At 55.2% G+C, this 26054-nt stretch overlaps 2 protein-coding genes and 2 non-coding genes across 53 annotated transcripts in view; 2 read left to right on the top strand and 2 right to left on the bottom strand.

The window, feature by feature from the left end:
* Nucleotides 1-2298, top strand: part of Dennd1a (DENN domain containing 1A) — a 488046-nt gene extending 485748 nt beyond the window's left edge. For 48 of the 50 annotated variants that reach the window (XR_015683115.1, XR_015683114.1, XM_087652793.1 and 45 more), the window contains one exon: nucleotides 24-2280. Coding sequence is in view for 48 of the 50 variants with exons in the window: in XM_087652793.1 (XP_087508919.1) it covers nucleotides 24-1256 (1233 nt within the window). In the remaining 2 variants the exon portion in view is untranslated. Of the gene's footprint in view, nucleotides 1-23 lie in introns of all 50 variants that reach the window. The other 2 variants (NM_001434229.1, NM_001191747.1) reach the window with 1 other exon arrangement.
* On the bottom strand, nucleotides 2171-24947 carry Crb2 (crumbs cell polarity complex component 2). The gene is given in 13 exon segments (NM_001135761.2): nucleotides 2171-4771; nucleotides 5874-6000; nucleotides 6722-6838; nucleotides 7334-8111; nucleotides 8998-9163; nucleotides 9620-10128; nucleotides 10214-11086; nucleotides 13258-13371; nucleotides 13548-13733; nucleotides 14137-14276; nucleotides 14360-14555; nucleotides 18239-18562; nucleotides 24775-24947. Coding segments are annotated over 13 exon segments (3852 nt in total). The 5' UTR covers nucleotides 24872-24947; the 3' UTR covers nucleotides 2171-4546.
* LOC120101945 (U6 spliceosomal RNA) lies at nucleotides 15193-15299 on the bottom strand. The gene has a single exon (XR_015685199.1). It is a non-coding gene; the product is annotated as a U6 spliceosomal RNA (small nuclear RNA).
* Nucleotides 15910-16016, top strand: LOC120101933 (U6 spliceosomal RNA). Its single transcript, XR_015685188.1, has one exon. It is a non-coding gene; the product is annotated as a U6 spliceosomal RNA (small nuclear RNA).
* Nucleotides 24948-26054: the final 1107 nt, after the last annotated feature.

The raw sequence follows: 26054 nt of genomic DNA, 5'->3' as shown, positions 1-26054 counted from the left end.
ACCTCCTCCCTCCTTTCCCACAGAGGCTGGACCTATGCAGAAGTGAGAGGGGCCTTAGCATGGCTGCAGCCTTGAAGTTTGCTCATCCATATACTCAGCTCTGGAGTCTCGGACAAGACGACATGGCCATCCCCAGCAAGCCCTCCATGACCTCCCCTGAGAAGCCCTCAGCTCTGCTTGGTACTTTGCCAGCACTGCCTGTCAGACCCCAGAACCAGGAGGGCATCCTGAGCCCCAGCATCAAGGAGGAGACTCCCGTGCCAGCTCCAGGCAGCATCACCATTCCCAGGCCACAAGGCAGAAAGACCCCTGAGCTTGGCATTGTGCCTCCACCACCCACTGCCCGGCCAGCCAAGCTCCAGGGTGCTGGCGGCCCACTTGGTGACTTCTCTTCAGAGCCACTACAGATGGACCTGGAAAGACAAGCTGCTCTGAGTCCAGCCCTCTTGTCAGGGCTGCTCCCGAGAGCTGGTCCCCAAGGCTCCACAGAACTTGTGCAGTCACCCAGCCCAGCCCCAGGAGCTGCAGGCACAGGCAGCGATGCCCTGCTTGCTCTCCTGGACCCACTTAACACAGCCTGGTCAGGCAGCACCATCCCATCCTATCCTACTACCCCCAGTGTAGCCACCCCATTCACCCCCCAGCTCAGCTTCCCCTCAACAGTGACACCCTCCCCTTTTGCACAGACACCACTCAATCCCTTTGTCCCCTCTGTGCCAGTAGTACCACCCACCATGTCCCTGGGCTCTACACCAGCCAGACCTTTTGGGACGCCTCCAGCATCCCTAGGGCCAGCATATGCACCTAGCATCCTATTGTCTGGTTCTAGCTTCTGTGCCCCTCACAGGTCTCAGCCCACCCTCTCTGCTCTCTCTATGCCCAACCTCTTTGGCCAGATCCCAATGGGTGCCCACACTAGTCCCCTGCAGCCACTTGGCCCCCCAGCCGTTGCCCCCTCCAGGATCCGAACATTGCCTCTGCCCCGCTCAAGTGCCAGGGCTGCTGAGGCCAAGCAGGGGTTGGCCCTGAGGCCAGGTGAATCCCCACTGCTGCCTCCTAGACCACCACAGAATCTACAGCCAACCCTGCAGCCCTCTGCTCCTACACAGGCCAGAGACCCCTTTGAGGATTTGCTACGGAAAACCAAGCAAGATGTGAGCCCAAGCCCAGTCCCGGCCCCGGCCCCAGCCCCAGCCCCAGCCTCAGCCTCCACCTCTGTGGAGCAGCTCCGCAGGCAGTGGGAGACCTTCGAGTGACCATGCCTATGCCACTGTCCAGTACCGTGCCTCCCCAGTGTCCCGTTCCTGGCCAGGCTTCACCGGGGCAAAGGGACTCTGCCCCTCTCCTCCATAGCCCATCTCTGAGGCCTGGCCCTGGGAGCTCGTCCCAGAGGAGAGAGCTGCCTGCCACCACCCTCAGCACCCTGTGTGGGTTTTGCACTATATGTCAGCTGGGCCAGCTGTGTCCCACCACCTTCCCTCCCTTAGTCCAAGAGGAGTCAAGAAGCTCGAGGCTGCTCTCAAGCCCAGCTCTCCTCCTTTGCTGGGCCCTACCCCACAGGGCAGATGTCAGTAACGCACTGTGTAAGCACATCTTTGGGGGACATAGGTGTTTGGGGGGCTGGAATGAGGACCACTCCTGGGCTGGCATTTCTCCCTGGTGGTCATCTCCAAACCTCACTAAGCAATACACTCTTTGCTGAGTCTTCACCTAACCACCAAACTCGAGTTGTTCCTAAAGGGCCAGCGGTCTGGAGACCTAATGGTCAACAAGCCCAGCCCCAGCCAGCCCTTCCAGGGCTCGGGAACACCAGCAACTCTAATTTATACGACGACCCCCAAACCTGAGTCGAAGGAGCTGCCTTTAGCTCTGCCACCTCCATACCTCTGGGCTTTCCTGTCAATCAAAGCTCAGGCTCAGCCTCCTGCCCATGGAGCTTATGGGCACCAGTGATGGAGTCCAGCTCAAAGGACAAGCTTCCTGACACAGGCAAAAGAGAGGGCAGCTGCTTGAGCTCCTGGGTCAAGATCAGGTGGGGCCCCAGGCCCCCAGGGGCCCCGTGGAGTGAATATACACATGGCCTCTGAGCCTGGGGCGGGTGGGGCCCAGCCCTCCCCACTGTCTCCAGCCTCTCGCCAGCGCAGAAATTCCTGAGTCCAAGTCACCAAAGTTATAATGAAATGTTTGTTATTGTTTCTTTGATCTTGCTTTTCCTTTTTACCTTATTGATTTGATGAATCTTGAAAATTGATTCCTTTCAATAAACCAAGGTAAAACACAGACTAACCATTTAAGAAAACATCCACAGAGACATGCAGGAAATTGTGCACATTTGACCTGATTTCTCATTTCCTATGTGTAAATGGTCAGACAGCCAACCCCAGGGTTTCTGGGGGTTGGGAACACGGGGGTGGAGTCATCAGAGGTCCCTATCACTTTAGGGACCCTCTCTGTGTCTGAGAGGTTTATGGGTCCCTGAGGCCTAGGCCAGAGCCCCCCCATCCCGCCCAGGGCTCTGTCTTGGTGTGCTCAGCCACTAGACAGCAGTCTCTCCTGGGTCATGGAAAGCCTCCTGGCATCCTGGTGTTTCAGGACAGGTCTCAGCTCCACTTCCTCCACCCCAGCAAACTCTGGGCTCCACACAAGATGAAGCAGTGGGCAGTAGGGTGACGAGGTGTGGGGCAGCCTAGGAAGCAGCAGACACCTGTGGCCCACTGCACATGTTTGTTGTCACCTGTCCATCTCACCGGGTAGAAGCTGCAGTCCCAATGATGAACTCTAGATGTGGTCACTGAAACTGGGCAGAGGACTGTAGTCCCGAGTCCTTCAAGGAGCTCTGGGCATGGGGAGCCTGAGCAGGTACTCATCTCCACCAGCCATCCTGCAGAAGTAGAGGCCACTGCACTCCAGCCTATGCATACCTGAGGCTCTGAGCCACCATCCCTCCCAGTGAGGGATTATAGATGAGCAGGGGGCAGGACTATACGAACGAACAAGTTCCACCCCTCCGCCATATCTCAGCAAGAACAGCATCTACCCCAAGTGAGTACTTGTGTAGGCCACATTGGTGACACTGACGTGGAACTGGAATGTTTCATCGAGTTGGCATTCCACAGGAAACATCTTGGGAGCTGGCAACTGCAACAGTTCACACAGGAGCCTGTTTCCTCTTCCCTCTCCCAAGGGACATGGAGACAGCTGATGGCGAAGTGGTCCCACCACTACAGGGTAAGAACCAAGCAGGCCTCCTAGCTTAGCATCCAGGGTCTCATATCAAAGCCCACGTCTGCCTTCTGAGCCGGCTGAAACCTTGAAACAGCCAGCTTCCATGTGTAAAAGTCACTTGGCATTTGCACGTGGAAACTCCTGGTAAACAAGGAAGACAAAGGACACCTCTCCAAGTCAGAGGGCTCTGGGAGGTTTCAGGGAGGCTAAACCTGCAGGCCAGTGCTTGGGGCAGGGGGTATCAGAAGTCAAGCACACTGAGTAGTCACAGGACGAGCACCAGTGCAGAAGCTGCCTGCGGTCCATCTGCCGGGTACTGCTGTTTGGCACACAACAGAGGTCTTCCTTGGCAACAGAACTGCAGGCAAAGGGGTAGCCTGCGCTGGAGAACCACAAGATGGTGAGTCTGCAGGGGCCAGGGACAGGGGAGAAAGACATCTCCATCCTTCTGCCTCCTTTCCAAGGTCCCAAGAAGTCCTTTCAACTCTAGGCAGGTGAGCCACTTTCCAACACCCAAAAGGGCACCAGTTCTTTCCATCAGAATGGAATTTTAATGACTTCTGAAGTTTTCTGCCTGTTTGTCTCTCGGATCCTCAGAATAGCCTCCCTCGTGAGGTAGGCAGACAGGTTGCTCCACTCCAGCAAGTGCCCACAGCAGGCAGGACAGCCCAGGGCAGCTGCTCCATGGTTCCTGCAGACCTGCCCTACAGCCATGGCCATAGCACTGTCAAGTCAGATCTACCCCAAAGGGCTTTTGTTCTGGAAACCAAGGATACTCCTCTATTTCCCAGCTTCCCCAGGATAAGGGCTGTCCTTGGAGAACAAGATGTCAAGACCAAAGTCTAGGTGCTTGGGTAAGCTGTGGCCAGTTCAGTGTGAGAGAACGTGCAGCCTTGGGCTGCCCCTGTCTCAGAGGTATCCATCTGGGTTGTCCCCAGACATGAAGCTCTTACCACAGTCATAACACATTACAATCTGCTGACCAACACATCCCCATGTATATTCTCTTTCTTCCTCTCCTTTCTTCCCCAAACAGAAAGATGCACACAAACACACACGCACACACCCTGTCATACCATGGACACCCACGTGTGCCCTGTATACAGCCCAGCAGGTCAGAGAGGTGCATTCCCTCACAGCCTTCTCTGCTTCCCTGAGTCGTTTCCCACTTCCTGAGTCCATGGATGGACAGGGCAAGGGCTGCCAGCCACCGGGGCACATCCTGTGGATGTCCCATCTCTGGAAACAGTCTCCTTGGGTCTCCAGGTAGAAGTTCTGTGGTGACCCTGTAGGGCCTTCAGGACATAGCAGCCAGCCAAGCCTAGATAAGTCTCTCCTCTGGTGGCACCTTGAGGACACTGTCCATCTCCAGACGAGCCCCAGCTACCTCCTGCTGACTTGGGCTGTAAGTGCCCTCAGACTGGCGGCGCTTTCTGGCAGCCAGAATTCCTGAGAGGAGGCCCAGGAGGAGGAGGAGGAGGCAGGCACAGGCTGCAGGCACTGCTACCTCCAGCAGTGGGAATGGCAGAGGCAGAGGCAGGGTTTTCTGCAATAGATGGGAGACAAGAAAACTCAGGGAAGTCTCCCAGAGTTAGTGAGTCCCTGAGATGTCCAAGCAAAGAAGCTAAGAAGCCACCTGTCCCAGCCAATGCTAGGGAGTGTGGCATAGCCCTGGCTAGGAGGGTAAACAGTGGACATTCCAGGAGTTCCTGTGAGGGTTGTCACAAGAAGTCAACAACAGTCAGCTGAAGTAAAGCAGGAACAGAGAGCAGAGCTGGAGTGAACTGAGTCCACTAATGATAAGGAAAGACTGAATTCACTATGTCCTGCCTGCCTGCCTGCCTGCCTGCCTGCCTGCTGTTCTGACAGCCTGGTTTGGGGGTAAGGGCAGCTTTTCTCCATTTCCAGTCACAGAGTCCCAGGGTGTCCCACTAAAGGTTCCAAGTCCCAGACTGAGAACCCCAGCAATCCAAACATCAGGGTCTCCCATTCCCAGGCTTTTCCCTACATATTGGGCTTTTCTGCTACTACTGTCTGCCACTTGCTTACCCAATCTCAGCATTCAGCCCTGAAGAAGGGGGCCCCAAAGCTATAAAGTGATAGTGGGCAGGTGAGGAGGCAAAGCCTATAGGTTCACCTTGCCAGGAGCTCTTCCCAGAAGCAAAGGGGACTCCTTGCTTACAGCCAGCCTGCCAGGGGCCTCCCCAGACTGTCCTTTCACAACCCCCTACATCAGCACCCACCATGGGCTCACAGCCTCTCTAAAGCTCTGTGCTGAGCCTCCTTGGGGTGAGGGATACCTACAGTGCCCAAGACTGATGTGCTTCTGGAACCCAAGGACACTGACTATACACTCCATGTTCTTTTAGTCTTGAAAGCCAGTCCCAGAGTACACTTGGAAGATCCCAACCTGTCCCCACTGCCACTACCCTGGATACCATTGGGAAGCTCCAGACTGTGTGTGATGGATGGGGGCTCCCTAAGCTCTCCCTGAGATGAAAATAACTCTTACATGGAGTACTAGATGGGGCCTAAGTATCCTCTCCCCACCCTCAACAAAGTTTATCCACTGTTAAGTCCACAGGGGCCATGCCCTCCCTGCCCACTGTCGAAAGAACCCTAGCCACCCAGCCCTGGGTACCACTCACCACCACTTCACAGAACTGGCCAGAGAATCCTGCACTGCAAGTACATTCAAATATGCCACTGGTCACCCGGCAGGTGCCCCCATTCAAGCAAGGACTGGCTTCACAGGGTTGGTCAAGACTCTGACATCTGGAAGAGACAGTGGCTGAGAAGGCAAAGTCCTCCCACCCACAGCTGCCTCCCATTCCCCTAGCCGTTGTTCCCCCTCCAGCATCAAAGTTTATCCAGCTTGGCTTGGCCTTGCCAGGTGACCAGAGCTGAAGGTGATTTCCATCACCTACCCACTCAGCTGGGCCCACTGTTCACGACTGAGAAGGCTCCTACTCCATGATAAGTGGGGGGAGGGGAGAGGGTGGGAGGGGGTGGTGCTGCAGAACAGGGATGCCAACTGCACCTCCTAGGGGCCCAGAAGTTGCATTTTGTCCATGTCCATTGAGGACTAAAGAAAGGGCTTTAAGAAACTGGGTGGGCGCCGGCAGTGATGGTGCATGCCTTCAATTCCAGGACTTGGGAGGTGGAGGAAGATGGATCTCTGAGTTTGAGGCCAGCCTAGTCTACAGAGTAAGTTCCAGGGACAGCCAGCTACATAGTGAAACCCTGCCTCAAAAACAGACAGACAGACAAAAAAACAAAAAAAAGGAAGAAAAAAGAAAACTACTGACCACCCAGTATCTGCCCAACAGATAATGGTCTTTTTTTTGGAACCGCAGAACCAAAAGACACTGGTGGATCATCTGGCACTGAAGTCAATGAGGAACAAGACAAGGAGGACCTCATTGCCCTGGCCCAGGCTGGGAACCCCCGGGGCAAGCTCCAAGTCAACAGCCCAGGCCCTGGTCTCCAGACCCACCTGAGGCCAGCAAGGCCTTCCTGGCAACTGCAGTTAGTGCCTAAGGGGCCACCCCCACAAGGGGCACCATCCTTGCAGGTGGAGTTGAGGCTACACCCCTGAGGCAAGGTAGGCAACCTGCAGAGAAATGAAAGGCCGGTGAGGTGCTGGGAGCTGGCCATCGTGCAGCAGCCTTCCCCAGGAAGCAAAGGAATACAGGGCTGTCACTCTGCTATCTCCCCCCTCCCCACACAACCCCACAAGATCTGAGGCCTTTGATAAGTGCTGACATTAAAGGACAGTGCAAAACAGTTCCTAAACTGAAGGAGGGAGGAGAGATAGACCAGGGCTAGACAGCTCTGGAACCAGAAGGAAATGGAGTTGCAAAAACAACATCATTAAGGTAGCTTGCTGCAAGGCTCCAAAATCATGCTCCCTGATTAGTTCTGTCCTAATTCTCCCCAAACCATAATGTTGTCCTGAAATTCAAATTTTAACCTGTAGTAGTTTATGGGCACCAAACTGAACTAGCTACGGAGAACTTATTCCCTCCAAACTACCCATGATAAATCAGCAGTCAGCAGTACCCACTGCCACAGCTATCCTCAGGTCAAGTCCCCTTGCCTTCCGCACCTGCAGCGCGGGCCGGAGAAACCCGGAGGGCACCGACACTCGAAGCGGCCGTCCGGGCGCGTGTTGCATTGGCCCCGGACACAGGGCGATGAGCGACATGGATCAGCGTGGATCTCGCAGCGGGGTCCTTCCCAGGCGGGGCCGCAGGAACAAGCAAAGACGTCGAAGAGGTCGAGGCAGGCACCGCCGTGCAGGCAGGGCGAGGGCGTGCATACTGGCCCGCCCCGGCAGCCTAGGCTCACTGCCGGCGGAGACCCAGGCCAAGCCATGAAGTGCTCGCGTGCCCCAGACATCGCGCCGGACCGCGGTGGCGCCAAGGGTAAGGGGAGGTCGCCGAGCGCCACCCGGCCCAGGCAGCCCGTGAAGTTCTCGGCCAGTAGCAGAGGCACGGCACCCGGGCCCTGAAGGAAACCCAGGTCGCCGCCCAAGCCGTGCAAAGCCACGGGTGTCGCCGCGCCGTCCAGCCACAGCAGCCAGCGTGAGGCGGCGGCCTGTGGAAACTCCCGGGCTAGGCGCACGCGATGCCAGGCACCGTCAGCCACGCGCGGCCCGGGCGCCGGCAGCACCGAGCCCGCCACATCTACTGCCAGCAAGCCATTGCGCACCGCCAGCCAGATATTGGAGTGGGCACCCGCGGCAGAGGCAGCGCGCAGCAGCCCAGCCTCCAGGTCGCGTGTGCGGAAGGCCAGGGTGACCCTGCTGAGCGCGCGCGATGAGGACACGTTGTGGCCTGTGAACACAGCAGGAGGGCCCTCGCGGAACGTGGCTTCGGCCACACCTGCAGAGAGAGAGCCACTGGGAAATGACCTGCCAGACCTCTACACCAAGAGTGCAGGTGGTAGGGTCCATGATCCACAACTGTTGACCAGAGCAGGCACCCACCTGTCACCTGATCTCAGAAACTGCAGCTCCCTCTTCCACCCCTTATGCATTCTCCACCTGGAGGGAATCAGTTCCGGGGTGGTCCTAAGGGGACCACAATACCTGCTACCCTGAAGGCCCTAGACATATTAATATTAACCCCTCACAAGTCTAGCCTGTTCCCTTCCTCCCTGAAGGAGGCTCGCTCTTCACTGCATACAGGTGCAGGTCCAGTCACACACACCCTTCTCCCCCTTACCCTCTGTAAGGCTGGCAGTGTAGCTCTGCTGGTAGACTACCTAGCATGTGGGAGGCTTTGGATTCCACTCCTAGCACCCAGCAAATTGGGCATAGGGGCCCATATCTGTAGTCCCTGAACTGGGGAAGTTAAGGCAGGAGAAGCACAAGTTCAAATCATGGCAAGTTCATGCTACATGGTGAGTTCACGGCTAGCCTAAGCAACGTGAGCCCCTTGGTCTCTGAGCTGCTTGGAGGGCTTCAAAACCCCCACCATCTTCTCCTGCGTGCACTTTCCATGATCTGTATTTCAGCTGTCCTAAGAACTTTAAAACCTGCATGCCACACACTCCTTCTAACCTGCCTCTCCTGTGGCTTCCTTGAAGTTGCCTTGGAAACCCCAGCATATGCTCAGCCCCCTTCCCCTCGCCCCTCCCATGTTTCTCAGAATGCAGTGACCCTCCATATTGGGGATGGTGGCATTACTGATCCACCACCCAACATCCTGTAAACCCTAAGGGATTTCTAACCATCTACAGTACCCAGAATCCAGGACACAAACTCACACACAAAGCCATCTGGAACCTCCTCACAGGTGGCAGGCGGCAGGCATGGCTGCCTGGGGCACCATCGCTGCTGGGCACAGGTGGGCCCCGTGAAGTTGTCAGGGCAAGTGCAGTAGAAGTCATTCCAGGTGATGTGGCATGTTCCACCATTGAAACAGGGATTGGGCTGTGGAAGAGTCAGGACACCAATGAGCACTCGTAAAGCAGCACCCCACCCCCAAGACCTCATCACAGAGTCGAGGGAAAGTGGTCATTGCCCCTACATTGCAGACGAGATGGTAGGCCCATAGAGGTGAAGCCATTCGCCTGAGGACCCAGCCACTGAAGAGCTAGCCTAGTTTGTACTAGGTTATCGAAGCTGATGAACCTCCATGCCTCTTTCCTCTAAGTGGCAGCTGAGAAAAGGCCGGGGCACATCCTCTGTCTAGGTCAGGATGTCACCTGAGACTGATACAAAGGGGACCTTAGGAAGGAAAAGCAACTGGACGGGGAGGAGATGGGGTACTCCCATGCTGCCACTCTGGTGACAGGAATGTGAGCGGCTCATGTGGCTGTCTTGCGCCTCAGCTTGCCCTATGTCATAGCACAGATCCCAGCTTGGGACCCTCTTGCAGGCACTCACATTGCACGTGTCCTCAGAGACACAGCCCTGGGTGAGGTTGGAGGACTGACCAGCTTCCAGTTCACTGGGCCAACTTGAGTTCTCCATGGGAGAAGAGAAGAAGGGGAGGTGGATGCCGTTGAGTTGTAGGTCCTGGAGACAGCCTCGGAAGGGCCCACCCCAGGGCTGGGTATCATCAGGGTAGAGCCTCCCACCCACATACAGCCACTGGCCCAGGTCCTGGAGCTGGTCAGGCCCAAAGCTGAGCACCACCAAGTGACGGAGTCCATCATCCCGGCGCCCAGGGAGGATCACAGCAGGATGACCCAGCACCTCTGCCCGGATCTGGCCCTCACTCAGGGACACAGTTAGGCTAGCAACTGAATCATTGGCAAACTGGAGCAACAGGCTGGCGGGCTCACGAGTGCGGAGGAAAAACGACAAGGTGAGGTTCGGGCCTAGCATCTGGTGGAGCAGGAAGGTGGCTGAGCTCATGACACCGCCCAAGCCAAAGGTGGCAGCAGGAACCTCTGCAGGGAGAAGCGGTAATGAGGTGAGGCCAGCAGGCTTAGGGGCTCAGCATTAATGCTACCTCCCCACCCCAAAACTTCTCACCATCAGTGCACTTGGACCCATGGTAAGGTCTCGGGCAGTCGCAGCGGAAGTCAGTCCACAGGTCCACACAGGCCCCTCCATTGGCACAGGGCAGAGGTTGGCAAGGCTCTGTGCGCTCACAACCCAGGAGCACACTTCCCTTGAGCTCCTCAGGCAGCAGAAGGTGCCCTTCCACACGCACATCCTGGAAGCAGCCTGCAAAGGCCCTGCCGCCCAAATGGATGGAGTAGGGCTCCGGAGACCCAGAAGCCACCGAGGCTGTAGGATCTGTAGCCACAGTGCCAGAGACCACACAGAGCTGGCCAGGGCAGCCCTCATGCCAGAGCCGCAGCTCCAGGGTTCCCAGGCGGAGTGTCACTTCCACCTGATGCCAATGCCCGTCATTCAAGGCTAGGTCTGGCAGTGTAAGGACAAGGTCAGCAGTGCCACGTCTCCAGAGTGTGGCTTGGAGCATGGCCCCCACCAGAACCAGCTCCAAGCTGTCCCGTGAGTCCTTAAGAGTAGCCAGGGCTCCAGCAAGCAGGATGGTACGAAATCTCAGTGCAAAAGCCAGGGAGGCACCAGCTGGCACCAATCCCCACACGGAACTCCCAGACACAACCGAGAAAGTGGTATTCTGGTCACAGAAAGACCCATAGGTCCCAGGCAGGCAACGGCAGATATAACTGTGGAAACCAGACTTGAAGGTGGGGATGCAGGTGGCAGCCAGTGGGCAGGCGTGGCCCTGGCAGCCTGTGAGCTGCACAGAACAGTCATGTCCACCCCAGGCCTCGGGGCACTGGCAGATGTAGCCTGCTACAGTGTCGCTGCAGGTCCCACCGTGCAGGCATGGTTCCGACTGGCACTCGTCCGTATCCTCCTGACATGTCAGTCCTAAAGGAGAGAGATCAGCCAAGCAAGGGTCAGTACACCATGCCAGAGCCACGGTCTCCAACCAGAACTCACATGTCTCATGGTGCTGCTGACCTCGGCACCTACACACCAGGTCCCCCAGGGTTCCCTTCCCTGACCAAGTCTGAAAAGTCTCCATGCCACGTGGGTCTGACTCAGGGAAGCGCTGCCTGGCTCCACCCCATGCCTCTTGCTTTGCCTCCAGGTCAGCTGCCTTCAGAAATTCCTCCCCATCCATCTCCAGAGTAGCCAGAGGTCTCTTTCCAAGGTGTCACCCGGCTATACACCTTTGCTGCATATGACCCCACCACTCACCTGCAAACCCCTTACAGTATAAAGTTGGAGCCCTCTGTGGGCTATGCAGGATGAGGAGGAGTTTGAAAATAGTAAGGGAAGCTGAGGCATGACTTTACAGGAAATACTTGGGATAATAGCAAGTTCAGGGCTTGATCAGCTCAAAGACCCAAACCTGCCATCACTCAGACAGGGCTCCCTAGAAACCTTTATTGAACATATGTTTACTCAGCTATGGTTTCCCTCTGGAGCCTGAATCTGTCCTTGGTACCCAGTGAAAGGGCCTGGCAGAGTCCTTATAGATGTGGACCAACCACAGGGATTCACCTGGAACTCACTGAGCACCCCAGGGCTCACTCCTCAGTCCCTCTACCCTGCCTTCTGTCCAAGGACACTGCCTGGGAAGGTGTCACCCCATCTTCCCTTTCATGATCAAAAGGCCAAAAAGCAATCCCAGTTCAGCCAGAGCCTCCACAACACAGCCGAGGCCATCCTCACCCCATGCCTCAGCTGTAGAGACACAGGCCCAGGAGTCCACTAGGCCAGGTCAGACTACACACCTCTACCTTCCTCCTCACAACCATCGGGCACCCACTGCCAACTCTTCCTTTGAGAGGCCCCAATCCTCCTACCTGCTAGGAGCCCAGGCTCCCCAGAAAAGGTCCCAGCACCCACAGCCCCATGGTCACCTACAGATGCACCAAGGCTTAGGAACAGGGCTCCCAGTCTGGCCTGCCTGCGTCCTTCTGAGCCAACTCAGCAATGCCAGGTTGACCTTCGGGTCCACAGCCTTCTGGTGTCTCAAGGGAGGCTGGGCGGAGAGCCCAGCCTCTCAGCTAGGATCTCTCCTCCAGGACTCTGAACTCAGAGCTCTCCCTCCCTGTGACTAACTGTGTAACTGGAAAGGATCTAGGCTCCCACTAGATCTAGACACTGTTCATGACACCCCTCTCCAGGCTTCACTACCATGTCCATGGTGGGGATGGTAAACCCTTTCTTGTGAGACTATGGAGGAGCTGGCCATTGTGGGAGGGTGTGTAAGGGAGGGACTCAAGCAATAGGAACAGTGAATAGGGCATGGGCCTCCCAACATGGGGGGCTTTGATACCCAATATGTTTGAGTGGCCCAGACAGGAGGAAGGGAATGTATCTCCAGTCCCTTCCCCAAGCAAAGGAACTCGCCTGCCTCCAGAAACCTGCAGGGAAAAGAGACCATGTGTGCCCGGCAGGAATGTCGGCATGTGGGGGAGTGCTACCTACATTCCAGTGGGGGCAGGGACCCCAGAGAGGGAAAGTCTGTGCACAGTTCCTGGGTGTTTTAGCAGAGAGAACTTTCACACTCCAGCCTCTGACAGCTCCCCAGAGCCAAAGCAAGTCCTTCTGAAGCCATGCACCTGCACACAGTATTGCCTCCTCCTGTCTTAAACTGAGGCTCTGTCCCTCTTTGAGTTAATAGCAGGGTTCAGGGCCCTAGCCACCATACATCCATATATGAGCCTCATTTCCAACTCCAGGCCAGGCCTCTCGGGTTAGTCCCTTGTCCCCACAGCTGGCTCTGGCTTCACAGACATTCAGTACTTACAGGGCGGAAGTCACCAGCCAACATTCCCCAGGGGCAGAGGATCACCGGGCAGCCTTAGTACCACCCACAGCACGCTTCCCTCCTGACTGTACTCAAACTGACCAGTTTCTCCCCCTCAGTTGGGATTCTAGCTCAGCATACACACACACACACACACACACACACACACACACACACACACACACACACCTCAGCTGTCACCTGTGCCACCACGGCCACCTTTAGCCTCATTTCCCGTATGCATCACCTCCGTGCCAGAGCCACCCCAGCTGAGCACCTGTGTATCCATCCTGACAGTAGCACTGGAAACCATTGGGCAGGTCCTGGCAGCTACCTCCGTTGAGACATGGCTCTGAGGCACACTCATTCACGTCCACGCTGCAGTCATCCCCTGTTAAGAAGGCTCAGCTGTGACTGCTGCCTGTACCCTCAGAGCCAGACCAGAACCGAAAGGGTCTGTTTTACAACTAGGGAGATTGAAACCCAGAGAGAAAGAGAGAGGAGGGTATTGGCCAGGCTGGATCCATCCTTGGGGCTCTAGACCCTGCTCTCCAGCAGGTAACTCACCAGCAAAGCCCGGAGGACAGCTGCAAAGGAAGCCAGCGGCTTGGCTGAAGCTGAAGGCTCCGGGGAAGATGGCCTGAACACCCCCATACAAGGTCGGGTCAGAGCGCTGCGAGCACCGGCCCCCATTATGACAGGGATCCGATGCACACTCATCCTCATCCACTTCGCACCGCTCTCCACTGAAGCCTGGGGCACACATGAAAACATGTCAGGAAACACAAGTGTCTAAGCAGTTCCCCTCCATGACCCAAGCCAACCCAGGGCCCAACAGAGACATCAGGATGCGAATATTGACAGAGGACGATAGGGACTAGTATAGCTAGCTCCCAATTGGTACAACCCAAGGGGCAGGTGCTGTTAGCAACCCTGTTTGCAGATCAGTAAACTGTGACTCACACAAGTAGGTTGCACATGCAGGTCTCAGAGGGCCCAAACTGCTCTCTCTTTCTCCCTCCCTCCTCCCTCTCCCCCTCCCTCCCTCTCTCCCTCTCCCCCTCTCTCCCTCCCTACCACACACACACACACACACACACACACACACACACACACACACACACACAGTGGGGGAGTGGCAGGCGCACACACACACCTGGCCAGCAGAGGCAGCGGAAGCTCCGGAAGCCGTCGAGGCAGGATGCGTTGTGCACGCAGGGCGCAGAGGCGCACTCCAGCACCTCCTGCTCACAGCGCGCGCCTTCGTAACCCGTGTCCGCACAGTCGCACCGGAAACTGGCGTGAGTGGGCGGGAGCTGAGCGGGTGCCCATCCCGCAGCCCACCTCCCCTCAGCCAGGGAACCCCGCCAAGGGCTCACCCGTTGACCAGGTCGTGACACACGCCACCGTGCTCGCACGGCTGGCTCTGGCACTCGTCCACGTCCAGCTGACAGCTCGCGCCGGCGTATCCAGGTGCGCACACACAGCGGTAGGAGCCCACACCGTCCAGGCACGAGCCTCCGTGCAGGCAGGGCGCTGATGAGCACTCGTCCACCTCCGCCTCACAGGTCACGCCTGGACAGAGACAAGAGATACGGAGACCACATCTAGAGGGGCAAAAGGAGCCCAACCAGCAGCCCCAATCTGTTCTAGTTACCCATATGCCTCGCTCTTTCAGAGGAAGTGCTGCCCATAGACCCAGGCAGCCGGGTAGAAACAAGAAGACTCCCCTTGCCCTGACAGCCTCGCCGCGGGTGGACCCGAAAAGGGCTACTGTTTAATAATGTGACCTCCATAAGAGATACAACTGGATCCTCTGAGGACAGGAGCCAGGGCCTGTTCTAGAGAGCTGGGAATGGGTGGAGCAGAGGCTACCTCAGGAATAGCTTTTTGAAAACTGAGATAAAGCCAATCATGACAGTTGGTGGCACCCGTCTTGAGGCAGACGCAGAATGCCCTGGGGGAAAGATGGAGAAAAGACAGAACCTGGGAGAGTGGGGAAGAAAGGCATGAGGGCATCAGGTACTAGAGCCCGATCAGACTCCTGCTCATCAGGAGAGGTCAGGCTCAGCCATAAAGAGAGCTTCCTGCTCTTCCAGAGAGTTCTGTTCCTGGCACCTACTTTACGCAGTTCACACCTGCCCTAAGAGCAGACCTGCTTCGTTTAGCTTGCTTGCTGGCTTTCTTTCTTTCTTCCTTTCTTTCTTTCTTTCTAAATATGGAACGCTTCACGAATTTGCGTGTCCTCTTTGCGCAGGGGCCATGGTAATCTTCTCTGTATCGTTCCAATATTAGTATATGTGCTACCGAAGCGAGCACTTGGTTTAGCTTTCATGAAGATGTTCAGATGGGATCCCTACCATCCCCTCACCAGGGTCCCTCTTGCATACACATAACATAATTAAAATCTTGGAAAAAAAAGTAGGGCTGGAGAGATGGCTCAGTGGTTAAGAGCACTGACTGCGGGTTGGGGATTTAGCTCAGTGGTAGAGCTCCTTGCCTAGGAAGCGCAAGGCCCTGGGTTCGGTCCCCAGCTCCGGGGGGGGGGGGGGGGGGGGGGAAGAGCACTGACTGCTCTTCCAGAGGTCCTGAGTTCAGTTCCCAGCCACCACATGGTGGCTCACAACCATCTGTAATGGGATCCAGTGCCCTCTTCTGGTGTGTCTGAAGACAGGGACAGCATACTTGTATACATAAAATACATAAATCTTTAATACATAATAATAATAAGTTGTTGGTTGGATAATAATAGTCGATCTTTGTGATCAGTCACCTTGACCAGATTTGGAATCCTCTAAGGGACACAGCTCCGGCTCCATCTGTAAGGGAGTTTACAGGAGGGTTTAAATGAAGAAGGAAGATCCACCCTGAGTCTGGGGAGCACCCTCCCCAGGACTGGGATCCTGGATTGAATAGAAATGGCGGGAGAGTGCTCGCTTCGGCAGCACATATACTAAAATTGGAACGATACAGAGAAGATTAGCATGGCCCCTGCGCAAGGATGACACGCAAATCTGTGAATCGTTCCACATTAAAAAAAGAAAGAAAGAAAGAAAGAAAGAAAGAAAGAAAGAAAGAAATGGAGGCGGAGAGACAAACAAAAGGAAGAAAGTAATCAGAGCGCCAGCATCAGAGGATACAGTGTGACCAGGTCACTCATGTTCCTTCTGCTGTGTGGTCCATGCCATGATGGACGGCATCCCCACAAATATCCCTTTCCATTTATTTATTTATGTATTTATGTATTTATTTATTTATTTATTTATTATGTAAGTACACTGTAGTTGTCTTCAAACACACCAGAAGAGGGCATCAGATCTCATTACAGATGGTTGTGAGCCACATGTAGTTGCTGGGAATTGAACTCAGGACCTCTGGAAGAGCAGCCAGTGCTCTTTTTTTTTTTTTTTTTTTTTTTTTTTTTTGTTCTTTTTTTTTTTTCGGAGCTGGGGACCGAACCCAGGGCCTTGCGCTTCCTAGGTAAGCACTCTACCACTGAGCTAAATCCCCAGCCCCGCAGCCCAGTGCTCTTAACCACTGAGCCATCTCCTCAGCCCAAATATCCCTTTCCTTGCTTCTCTTGCTCCTCGTTAATAGTTAACCACAGCCATGGGAAGAGTAACCAACACTGCAGCTCAGCACTGCAGCTCCGAGCCCCATTGGTAGCTTTGAGCTGATGTGAGGAAGGGACCTTATAGAAGAGGGCCACTCTGGAGTAGGGTTAGCAATTCCTATGCTGTCTTGACTTTAAAACTATTAGTCTCTCGTTCTACCTAGGAATTGTCCCCATGCCTCTGGGGAAACTCTGAGTACACACTGGCCCTCCCCTGGATATGGGTGGAGACAGAGGGGGATGGAGAATCTCCAGGTGTGAGGATTTATGAGACGGATCCTGTTGGTGTAGATGCCCATGGCCTTTCCCCTCCCACCTAAGTAGGTTTTGTCACAGGGGCTCAGGAGCCAGCTGACCCCAGCTGGAGCCCTCCCTGCTTCCCAGTCTGGCCAGCCTCAGGACTCCTCCTTCCTGTGACCCTCCAGTCCCACTCCTCTCCTCGGTGCCAGGGAGAGCCAGGCCCAGGCGGCCTGGAATCCAACTCCCCCACCCTGCTGTGAGCAGGAGGGAAATGAGTCACACAACGCTGCCTGCTCACATCACATTCGCCGGAATCCTGCACAGACCGTGCTCTCATGCCTGCTGACAGACACACAGATGAGGACATAAGCAAGGTGGCCAGAGCACGCCTAGAGCTACCCTACACATGCCAATGGCTGGGACTTACAGTCTCACCGAAAGATAGTCAGTCCCTGAGGGAGGAAAGATACCGGGACCAGGGTCCTAATCGACTCTCACCATGGTGCCATCTCATCCCTCCATGTCCTTCCTGCAGCTTGGCCCCCAGTCTGTACTATTTGCTCAGAGGGGACTTCAAACTGCCTCACAGTCTGAGCACAATGTCTAAGTTAAGGGTTGATGGAGAACCCAGTATATCTACATTGCAGACTCCAGACTACACTGAATTGGACATCCTTTGAGGACCTGTCCCCAGCTGTCCCCTCCCTCCTCACATTAGGCAGCTCTAGAAAGCAGATGTAGAAATAGAAGGGACTGGGGTGAGGTGTTCCCTGGGAGAGCCATGCGTGTCCATGTGGGTCATGGCTCTGAGCACGCGTGTCTATACTATTCCTCTCTAGGGAACAGGCATGGCTACAGACTCATCCCCATCGCGAACAGGAAAGGATCCCAGTGGATCCTGGGCTAGAATTCAGGATGTCTAGAGGACTGAGGTCTCCTGAGCCTGAGCCATACCAGGGCCCATCAGGTGAGCCATACAGGGTCTACACAGCAGCTTGAAACAGGTCTAGACTGAAGAAATGCTGGAGATAACCATCTGGGCATCCTCGTAAGAGCCAAACCAGACAGGTGTGCCCTGCAAGGGATGCTTGAGGCTCATTCCCCATCTCCAAGTGGGGACCACACTCGGTTCTGTGGCAGGGACAAAAAGCAGTATTTGTCAAGTAACTGATGCCCGGCCCCACATTGACACTCAAACGTACAGGCACTGATCCCACCTGCCAGGTTAACCAAGAAACAACTGTTGTGCGGCCAACCTGAGAGTGGTTAACAAAGCTGCCAGCCAGCCTGAGGCATCTCCAGACTTGAGCCACAGCTTAACTGGAATGCATCAATCATCCATGCTGATGGGCCCCATGCCCACTCGCAGTCCAGCCCTCCAAGGTGACCACTACTATACTATTACCTGCATAGCCGAGGGGGCAGTGGCACTCGTAGTGATCTGCCAGATTTCGGCAGGTGCCCCCATGGTGGCAAGGCCGGGAGGCACACTCATCGATGTCCAGCTCACAGTGGGGTCCCTGGAATCCAGGCACACAGTAGCAACGGAAGCCGTTAGGATCTGGGCCCTGGGGCACACACAGTGCACCATGGTGGCACGGTTGAGCAGCACAGCCTCCAAGCTCTAAGGGCTCACAGGTAAAGCCACCACTTTCTGTAGCCTGGCACCTGGTCCCTGGAGCACATGGGTCTGAGGCACAGACACTTGGGGTCTCTGAAGGAACCAGCCCTGTTAAAAAAGAAAACAATTTGGCAATATAGGCAGGCTCTGCATGATACACTCTTCCCCAACTGTTAGTCAGAAGCCTAACAGTAACACAGGTCTGCCCACGTTCAAGAACCCGTGTGCACACCAAGGGCATCTACAAGCTGAGCACAAATGGAGATATCTACCCCTGCAAGTGAGGCGGTTCCATTGACTTGTTTTGTGCTTATTTTCGAGAAGGGCTGCCTTGTAATCCAAGCTGATCTGCGACTTGCTATATATCCAAGGATGACCTTAAACTTCTGATCCTCCTGCCTCCCCTCCCAAGTGCTGGGATTACAGGCGTACACTACGGATCCAGGTTTACTGAGTGCTAGGGAATCAAACCCAGGGCTTCCTTGGTGAAAGGCAGCCGTCCTCTGAACCGAGCTACAGCCTGAGGCCCTGCGGAAGGTTTTAGTTGTGTCTACAGAGCAGGGATAGTGGGTAGAACAACAGATATTGCCCAAGCAAACCCCCTACAGCACCCTTAGGAGGCGGGGACGGTCCTGTGCTCTCTTCACAGACAAGCAGGAGAGGCTCACAGAAGTAAAGACTTGCTGGGGTCACATGATAAATTAGCAAGGAATAGATGGCAATGCCAGGTTGTTCCAGCCACACCAGGGAGGAGCTCACCAGGCCTCTCCAATCTGCAGGCCTGTGTCCCCTCAGCAGCCTGAAGTGTGGTGGAGGAGTCAGAAGAGGGAACAGCTCCTACCCACCTCAACCCCCCACTGGGGGTCTGGTAACTCCATCCCTCACTGAAACCTGAGACTCCCATCTCAGCCCCAGGAAAAGAATGGGCAACTTCAAAGGCAGGACCTGGCTCAGCCTTTCTCCCTCCTGGTCCCGCCTTCTCACCAGCTTGCATGTGGACTTCCAAAGGGTCTCTAGCACTCATACCATCCCCCACAGCAAATACCCGAGACAAAGCAGGTATAGTGGACCTACACACTGGTACCTGACCAGGGTCTACACACCTGGAGCACTTGGTGTTGACTTAGAAGACAAATTCCCTGAGTCTAGTTCCTTCCTTTCAGCCCAGCCTGAGAGCCTTGTCACTATCAGGCCTGAGTCCAAACCCAGCTCAGAGAACAGTGATCTGTGAGACCTTGGGTCAGAGGCTTCTACTGAACACCCTCCTCCTTTTGAGTAAAAGAAGGATTCAAAGCCTCAGGTGCCAGACACAAATGTGAGAGAGAGAAGCCCTTCTACCCACCACCTGGAGTTCCAGGACCTACCCCCCCCCCACCCTGTTGTCATTCGGACACTAACCAGACCTGAGCAGTGAGCAACATCAGCCCTCCCCACCCCCACCCCCACCCCTGCACCTTCCCTTCCCCCAGACCGTGAAGACCCCCTCCCATCCAGATAAGGTTGGCAGCCTCTCAGGCGTCATCCACATTCCACGGGGCAGGGCATCTGCTGGCCAGATCACCGAGCTTCAGCAGTTCAAGCAAGATGGAGGACAGCAAGCCATGGGGATAGTGAACCCAGGGAGACATGGCCCTGCAGTGCCATCGCAAGTGTCCAGGGTTCTTCCTTCCACACTGGGGCCTAGCATCTACCAGAGCCAAATAGGAGGTCAGGTTCTGGAGTCTGAGATACTTTCTGGCTAAGAGGCCCCTGGACTCACAGTTGTCCCAACCCTCTGCCAAGCCTGAACATATGGGAAAGGGGGCCTGCCGTGGGTGGGGCCTTCTGCTTCTGTGACTGGATAGAATGGGAAGTCTGGGTGTTCCAGGATAGATGCCCTATGGGGATAAGAAGACAATTTGTTGGGAGATGGGAAGATGGTCCGGACCCGTTGCGGGAAGTGGGTGGAACGCCATCAGGAAAAAGCATGGTTTGAAGCATCCGACAGATTCAGTATAGTGAAGGGCCCCAAAATGATGTATATGGTGCCTTGACATCCAGGGAGCCAGTGGCCATGATGGTCAGAGGCACTTGGCCCAAAAGGCCCCAAGAGGAGAGTGGTTTTAACTCCTTTTATAAAGCGCCTGACTACTGGCCCCATGCCAACAGCTCCCATTGTAATCCCGTCAAAGTACAGATTCTTATCTCTGTGGCCCAAGGAATCCCTTACCACAACCTGGAGCTTGCCCCTAGCTCTGAGCCTACTATATTAGTAGCCACAGCATCGGGGGAAGAAGGCTTTGCTCCTCTAAGGGTCCTCCCAGAGCCCAGCAGAGGGCTGTTACTGTGAGGAATCCCAGCGAGACAGAGCCCCGCCCACGGTTTGAAAGGCGCCTCTAGAGGAGCAAAGCGGGAGGGAACAAACAGGTCCAGAGACTGCGTAATCCAGGACTTTCATTCACTGCCCAGATACCTGTCACGTCCGCAGTTTTATCTGCTGTTTTACAACTCAGAGACTCTTCACTTCTAGTCCCACCGCACTCCAGGGTGGCCGGAAGAGCCCACAGTGAGCCCAGGAGGCAGATTGGGCAGGGGAGGGGAGGAGTTCTCCCTAGGGACTAGCTGGAGGGGCGGGGCTTTGTCGCCAGGGCAACAAGGGGCCACTGCTTATCTTTACAAATCCCTCCTGACCTCTCAGACTGTCTGGGCTGACCTGGCAGAGGAGAGATTAACAGACACCGACACAGAATGCTGGCCCTTTCCTTCGACCTGCGCCCTGCCCCACCCTGTTCTCAGGCGGGAAAATAACACACGCAGTCATTGCCTGAAGTCACCTTCACCTCGTGAGTGCTGTGTACTAGGGCCAGGCATCTTTTGCCATCTTTGTAAGGTTTGGTTCACGCTGGAAAGGGAGGACTTTAAAAAAAAAAAAAAAAAAAAAAAAAAACTAACTGCTTTCCACCATAAAGATCCTGAAAACGTGCATCTTCAGAAGCATGTGAAATTGTGTGTCAAAGAGTTGTCAACCTAATATGTCCCAGCCCCTTCCTTCCCTCACCAGAAAAGTCTTAGAGGTCTAGGGAATGGTGTGTGGCTTCTTGGTACAGCACTTACCTAGCTTATGAGGAGGCCCTGGGTTGCACCCTGGGAAGCATAAGTATACTGGGAGACCAGCACCCTGCCTACCCTGAGCCTAGCAGCACCAGTCCCAGGTTAGGAACTCTACTCTACCTGAGTTAGTTAGTATCTGAGTTTACTCACTTTCTCTGTTCCTCAGCAGCCTCAGGGCTGCTGCTGCTGCTGCTGCAATGAAGCACCAAAACGAAAAGCAAACTGGGGAGGAAAAGGTATATTTGGCTCATATTTCCACATGACTGTTCATCACTGGAAGAAGTCAGGGCAGGAATTCAAACAGGGCAGGAATCTGATGCAGAAGCCATGGAGGGTGCTGCTTGCTCACTCTGCTTTCTAATAGAACTCAGGACCACCAGCCCAGGAGTGACACCACTGGCAACGGGCTGGGCCCTGCCCCCACCAGTCACTAATGAGGAAAGTGCTCTATAGTCTGCCTACAGCCCAATCTGACAGAACCATTTTCTCAGAGTCTCAGAGGCTCCCTCCCCTCTGATGACTCTAGCTTGTGTCAAGTTGACATAAAACCCATGGGGTACACTGCAGTAAAGGGACACTCAACACACACTCCTACTCATCTAGAAAAGGGAAAGACACCCCAGAGGGCAGAGAAGCCTAGACAGACTTTTAGAGATGCTCACCCCTGAGGCCATTGGGCATAGTTTAATAACAGTAATGGCGAACATTAAGTGCTCCCATGCAGAGCCCAGCGTGGTACACACTGGGGTTGCTAGTCCCCTGTCTCAGAGATCTGAGTGAAGGGAAGACCTGCAGGGAGGGTTGAAACCTGCCACTTGTACTGTGAACAGTTTCCCTAGTGACTATTAATGTGCTCCTGTCTAAAGTTTTCTTGAGGACTAATGAGATGTCTCTTCAGCTATTGGAGAGCTGATGACCTCAGTCCGACCCTCAGAACCCACATAAAGGTGACAGGTGAGAACCAGTTCCACAGTTGCCCTCTGACCTCCAAATTTGGATTTGTGTGTGTGGGCATGCTCACACACACTCACACATGTACACACAAATAATAATAATAATAATAATAATAATAATAATAATAATAATAATAATAATAATACACAATAATACAGTCCTCTTGGTGTTGAGGGAGTCCTGCCCATCCTCTACACTACAGATTCACCGCATTAGTGCATCCAGTCCGGAAACAATCCTCGGGAGGAATGATGGCCCAACTTAACAGAAGTACAAAGAAGAACTGTAACCAACCACCAGAGTACCACTTCCTGCGGCGATCCTGGCCCTGCCGCTGCGCACTGCTCTTGTGACCCTAAACAAGTTGGGACCTTCTATTGGCTTTGCCCACCTGTTCTGTAAACAGAGAGGTAGAAAGCTAGCTTCCCCCGGGGTTTCCGGGAGGGTTAAAATTGCACAGTGGCTGGTGCGATCACGCATCAGCAAACCTTCCCAGGAACCCCGGAGCCTCCCTGTTTCTCTCCTACAGCCCCACCCCTTAAGTTGGAGGAGGGGCCAGGTTTAGAGAAGACTGGCTGCCCCTTTGTGCACTGTGCTCCCTGGGTGTTCAGGGAAGGGGTGGGGGTGGGAAGAACCCAACGCGGTTCCATTGTAGTCCAAGATGCTTCATCCTCTCCATAGCAACCAGCAATCCTCTGCTGTGGAGTGGCTGGGATGGAGGGGCCCAGCTCAGAGCCTGGCAGGGATGGGCATCGGGTCTGGTCCAGAGTCTCCAGAATTTTCATCTCCTCTGGGATGGAAATTAGTCACAAAGTCCCCAGCACCTCTATTAGCTCAGTCAGCTCTGGGTACTAATGTTTGTAGAGCTCCCATTTCAGGGATCCCCAGAGAGGCTGTTGGGGTTCTGTTTGCCCACCTCACAGTCCATATGTGTGAACAATCCTGCGTGTAAGTGCATAAAAGTCAAGGCAGGCCTGCTGGTGTGTTACACAACTGGTGCATGCAGGCATGTGCTATGTATGTGGTGATACACAGTAGTTCATTAGCAAGTTTATCAGTGAGTTCCCAGGGGAGACCTGGCATGTGCCTGTGGACACTTGCCCTGTTGTAATGTGTATCCTAGTCCACGCCACACATCTGTGCAGCTGTCATGGGCATCTGTGTACTGTTCGTGGAACAGATCCAAACTGCACAGCCCAGAACCTCATGCCTTACTGTACAGACCCCCTGGAGCTGCCTGGTTCCGCCACCCTCATTTACCTCAGGTATCAGCCGCCTCCCTAAAACACAGGGTCCTCACTATGCTGAGGGTCCTCATCCACCCTCTTTCCCCAGAGAAATAGGCAATAAATGCTTGGGTAGGCAAGCAGGGGGGATGCCATTGGTGGGGTTCACCGATTGCAGGGGTAACCAGGCCCTCCCCACTGCCCTTGTAACTATAGCGACCAAGCCAAAGCGTCCTCCAGACCCCCCAGTAGGAATTCCAGTCTCAGTGCTGAATGCACTCGGACAAAGCCAACACACTGGCTGCCTGGGCTGGCTTCAGGGAGCCCTTCCAGCATAGTTGAGGAATGCCAGAGATCTGCTACAGGGGACACACACATACGATCCCAAATCCCTTGCCATCCAAAGGCCCAGAACAGCTCTACTGGTTGCCCCTCAAGTGCTGGCAGAGGACCCGTAGAAGGGATCGTTGTGGGTAAGCTTTTTCCCCAATCCTGGTTCTTTTCCCCCTCCCCTATTCTAATCTGGCCCCACCCCCCACCCACACCTCCTGTTGCCAGGAAAGGCGAGTTGAACATGCCGGACAACTTACAGCCAGTTCAGCGAGGACACAACTCTCTACACTCAATCCCCTCAGACAGAACTTTCAGCCGTCTGGCAACTTTCCACGGCACCTGCACCCCAGGTCAACACATGACTCCGGCAGACTCTATGGCGAGTGCCTGAGTTTTCTGAAACTTCTCCAATTCACACATTTCCATCTAGCCCGGCATCTCACACCAAGATTCCCAGCTTTTTCCTCAACACACTACACCACACCACGCCAGGTCTCCCAGACTGGCTTCTACAGACCGCACCAGCCCTCACCCTCCTGGCCCCACTGCATAGACTCCTCAGTATGAAGCTACCAGAACACTCCGGGGTCTCCAAGTGAGTTCCAAACACCCTCACTGTCCCCACATGTACTAGGGCCCAGGACACTCTTCCCTCTAGCACCAGCACTCTCTCAGGCCAGTCCAGCCACACTCACCCCCAGGCCCAGCCTCACTTACCAGCCGGGACCCAGGGCGGCAGCAACAGCAGCAGTAGCAGCAACAGGAGGTAGACATCTCGTCTAAAGCCCCAGATCACAGGCCCCAACAGCGCCATGGCAGCCGGCTCTGCTTGCCTATGGGAACCCTCTGCTCGGCGGGCTCCGCGCCCCTTCGTCCCTCCAACCAGCACTGACGAGGTGGACAGAGGCCCGGCCCCTCCTCCAGCCCTCCCCCTCCGCCCCGCCTCCCACTGCTCCTCCCGGAGCAGGATCCTCGCGGAGGGTCTGACCCACCGCACTTCACAGACTCCAGCCCCTTCGGAGGCCTCAGCTCCAGACAAGGCCCTGGGCCTGACCCTGGGTCTCAGTGCACAAGCCCTCTTGCCAGGCAGTCCGGTCCATGGGGCGGGCCAGGATGCCTGGGGCTAGTCCGATTTCCCGCAAGAGCTCAGCTACCCGGCAGTTTCAGGCCTTGGTCCTCCCGCCTGGCCTCAGTTCGGTGCTCCTAGTTCAGCGCTCCCATCTGTCCTTACTTAACCTGCTCCTTCCACACCTGAGATATCAAGGCCCCTCCCCTCCTCTCACAGGGGTTCCTGTCCCTGCTGCCCTCCTGGGTCCCACCCTACCACACAGATCCTGTCCTTGAGGCTATCAGTAAGGTAGTCACTGGGCCCCGGACCAGGTGCCCCCCTGGCCCCCTTCTACCCTTCCCACACCCTCAGCAGCCAATCGGAGCCTTTTCATCTCCCCATTTGCCCTTGATCCTTGTCTCTGAAGTTTGCAACTTTAGAAATGTCCCTGCTGTCCAAGGCGCTGAGTGGCTGCTCCACAGAAAACAGTGCTCCGATGCTGTTCCCACCCTCCTTCCTGAAAAGTCCTTCTCTTTGTCTAACCTCACAGGCACATGCTGCACTGGGTGGAGCCAGGAGTTCTCATCATCTCAAAACACACTGGCACATTAAAAAGCACCTCTTCTTCCATGGCCCGCTGCTCCAACTGGGGCAGCGTCTCCTTTTAAAGGGATCGAGGGCACCCTCTGGCCCAGGTCAGTGATGGTGGATTCTGTCCCTGAAGGCCCTGGACTCTGCTGTGTCTGGCAAAGCAACGATTGGGACAATGAGCATCACAGGGTATTGGTACCCAGTAGTCACCAGGTGTCACCAGCCGAGGACTGCCGGCTCCCCTGGGTCCCCAGAGCTCAGGAAGACGCTAAAACCCGTGGGCCTGGCTGGCCAGCCCATCCTGACCCTGCAGCCTTCTCTTCAGGATGAGAGGCCTGCCCTGTTTTCTGGGACACCC

This window comes from Rattus norvegicus, chromosome 3, assembly GCF_021556685.1.
Source record: "Rattus norvegicus strain SHRSP/BbbUtx chromosome 3, alternate assembly SHRSP_T2T, whole genome shotgun sequence".
Taxonomy (NCBI): domain Eukaryota; kingdom Metazoa; phylum Chordata; class Mammalia; order Rodentia; family Muridae; genus Rattus; species Rattus norvegicus.
The sequence above is the reverse complement of the archived record's forward strand: the minus strand, read 5'-3'. Positions and strand labels throughout refer to the sequence as shown.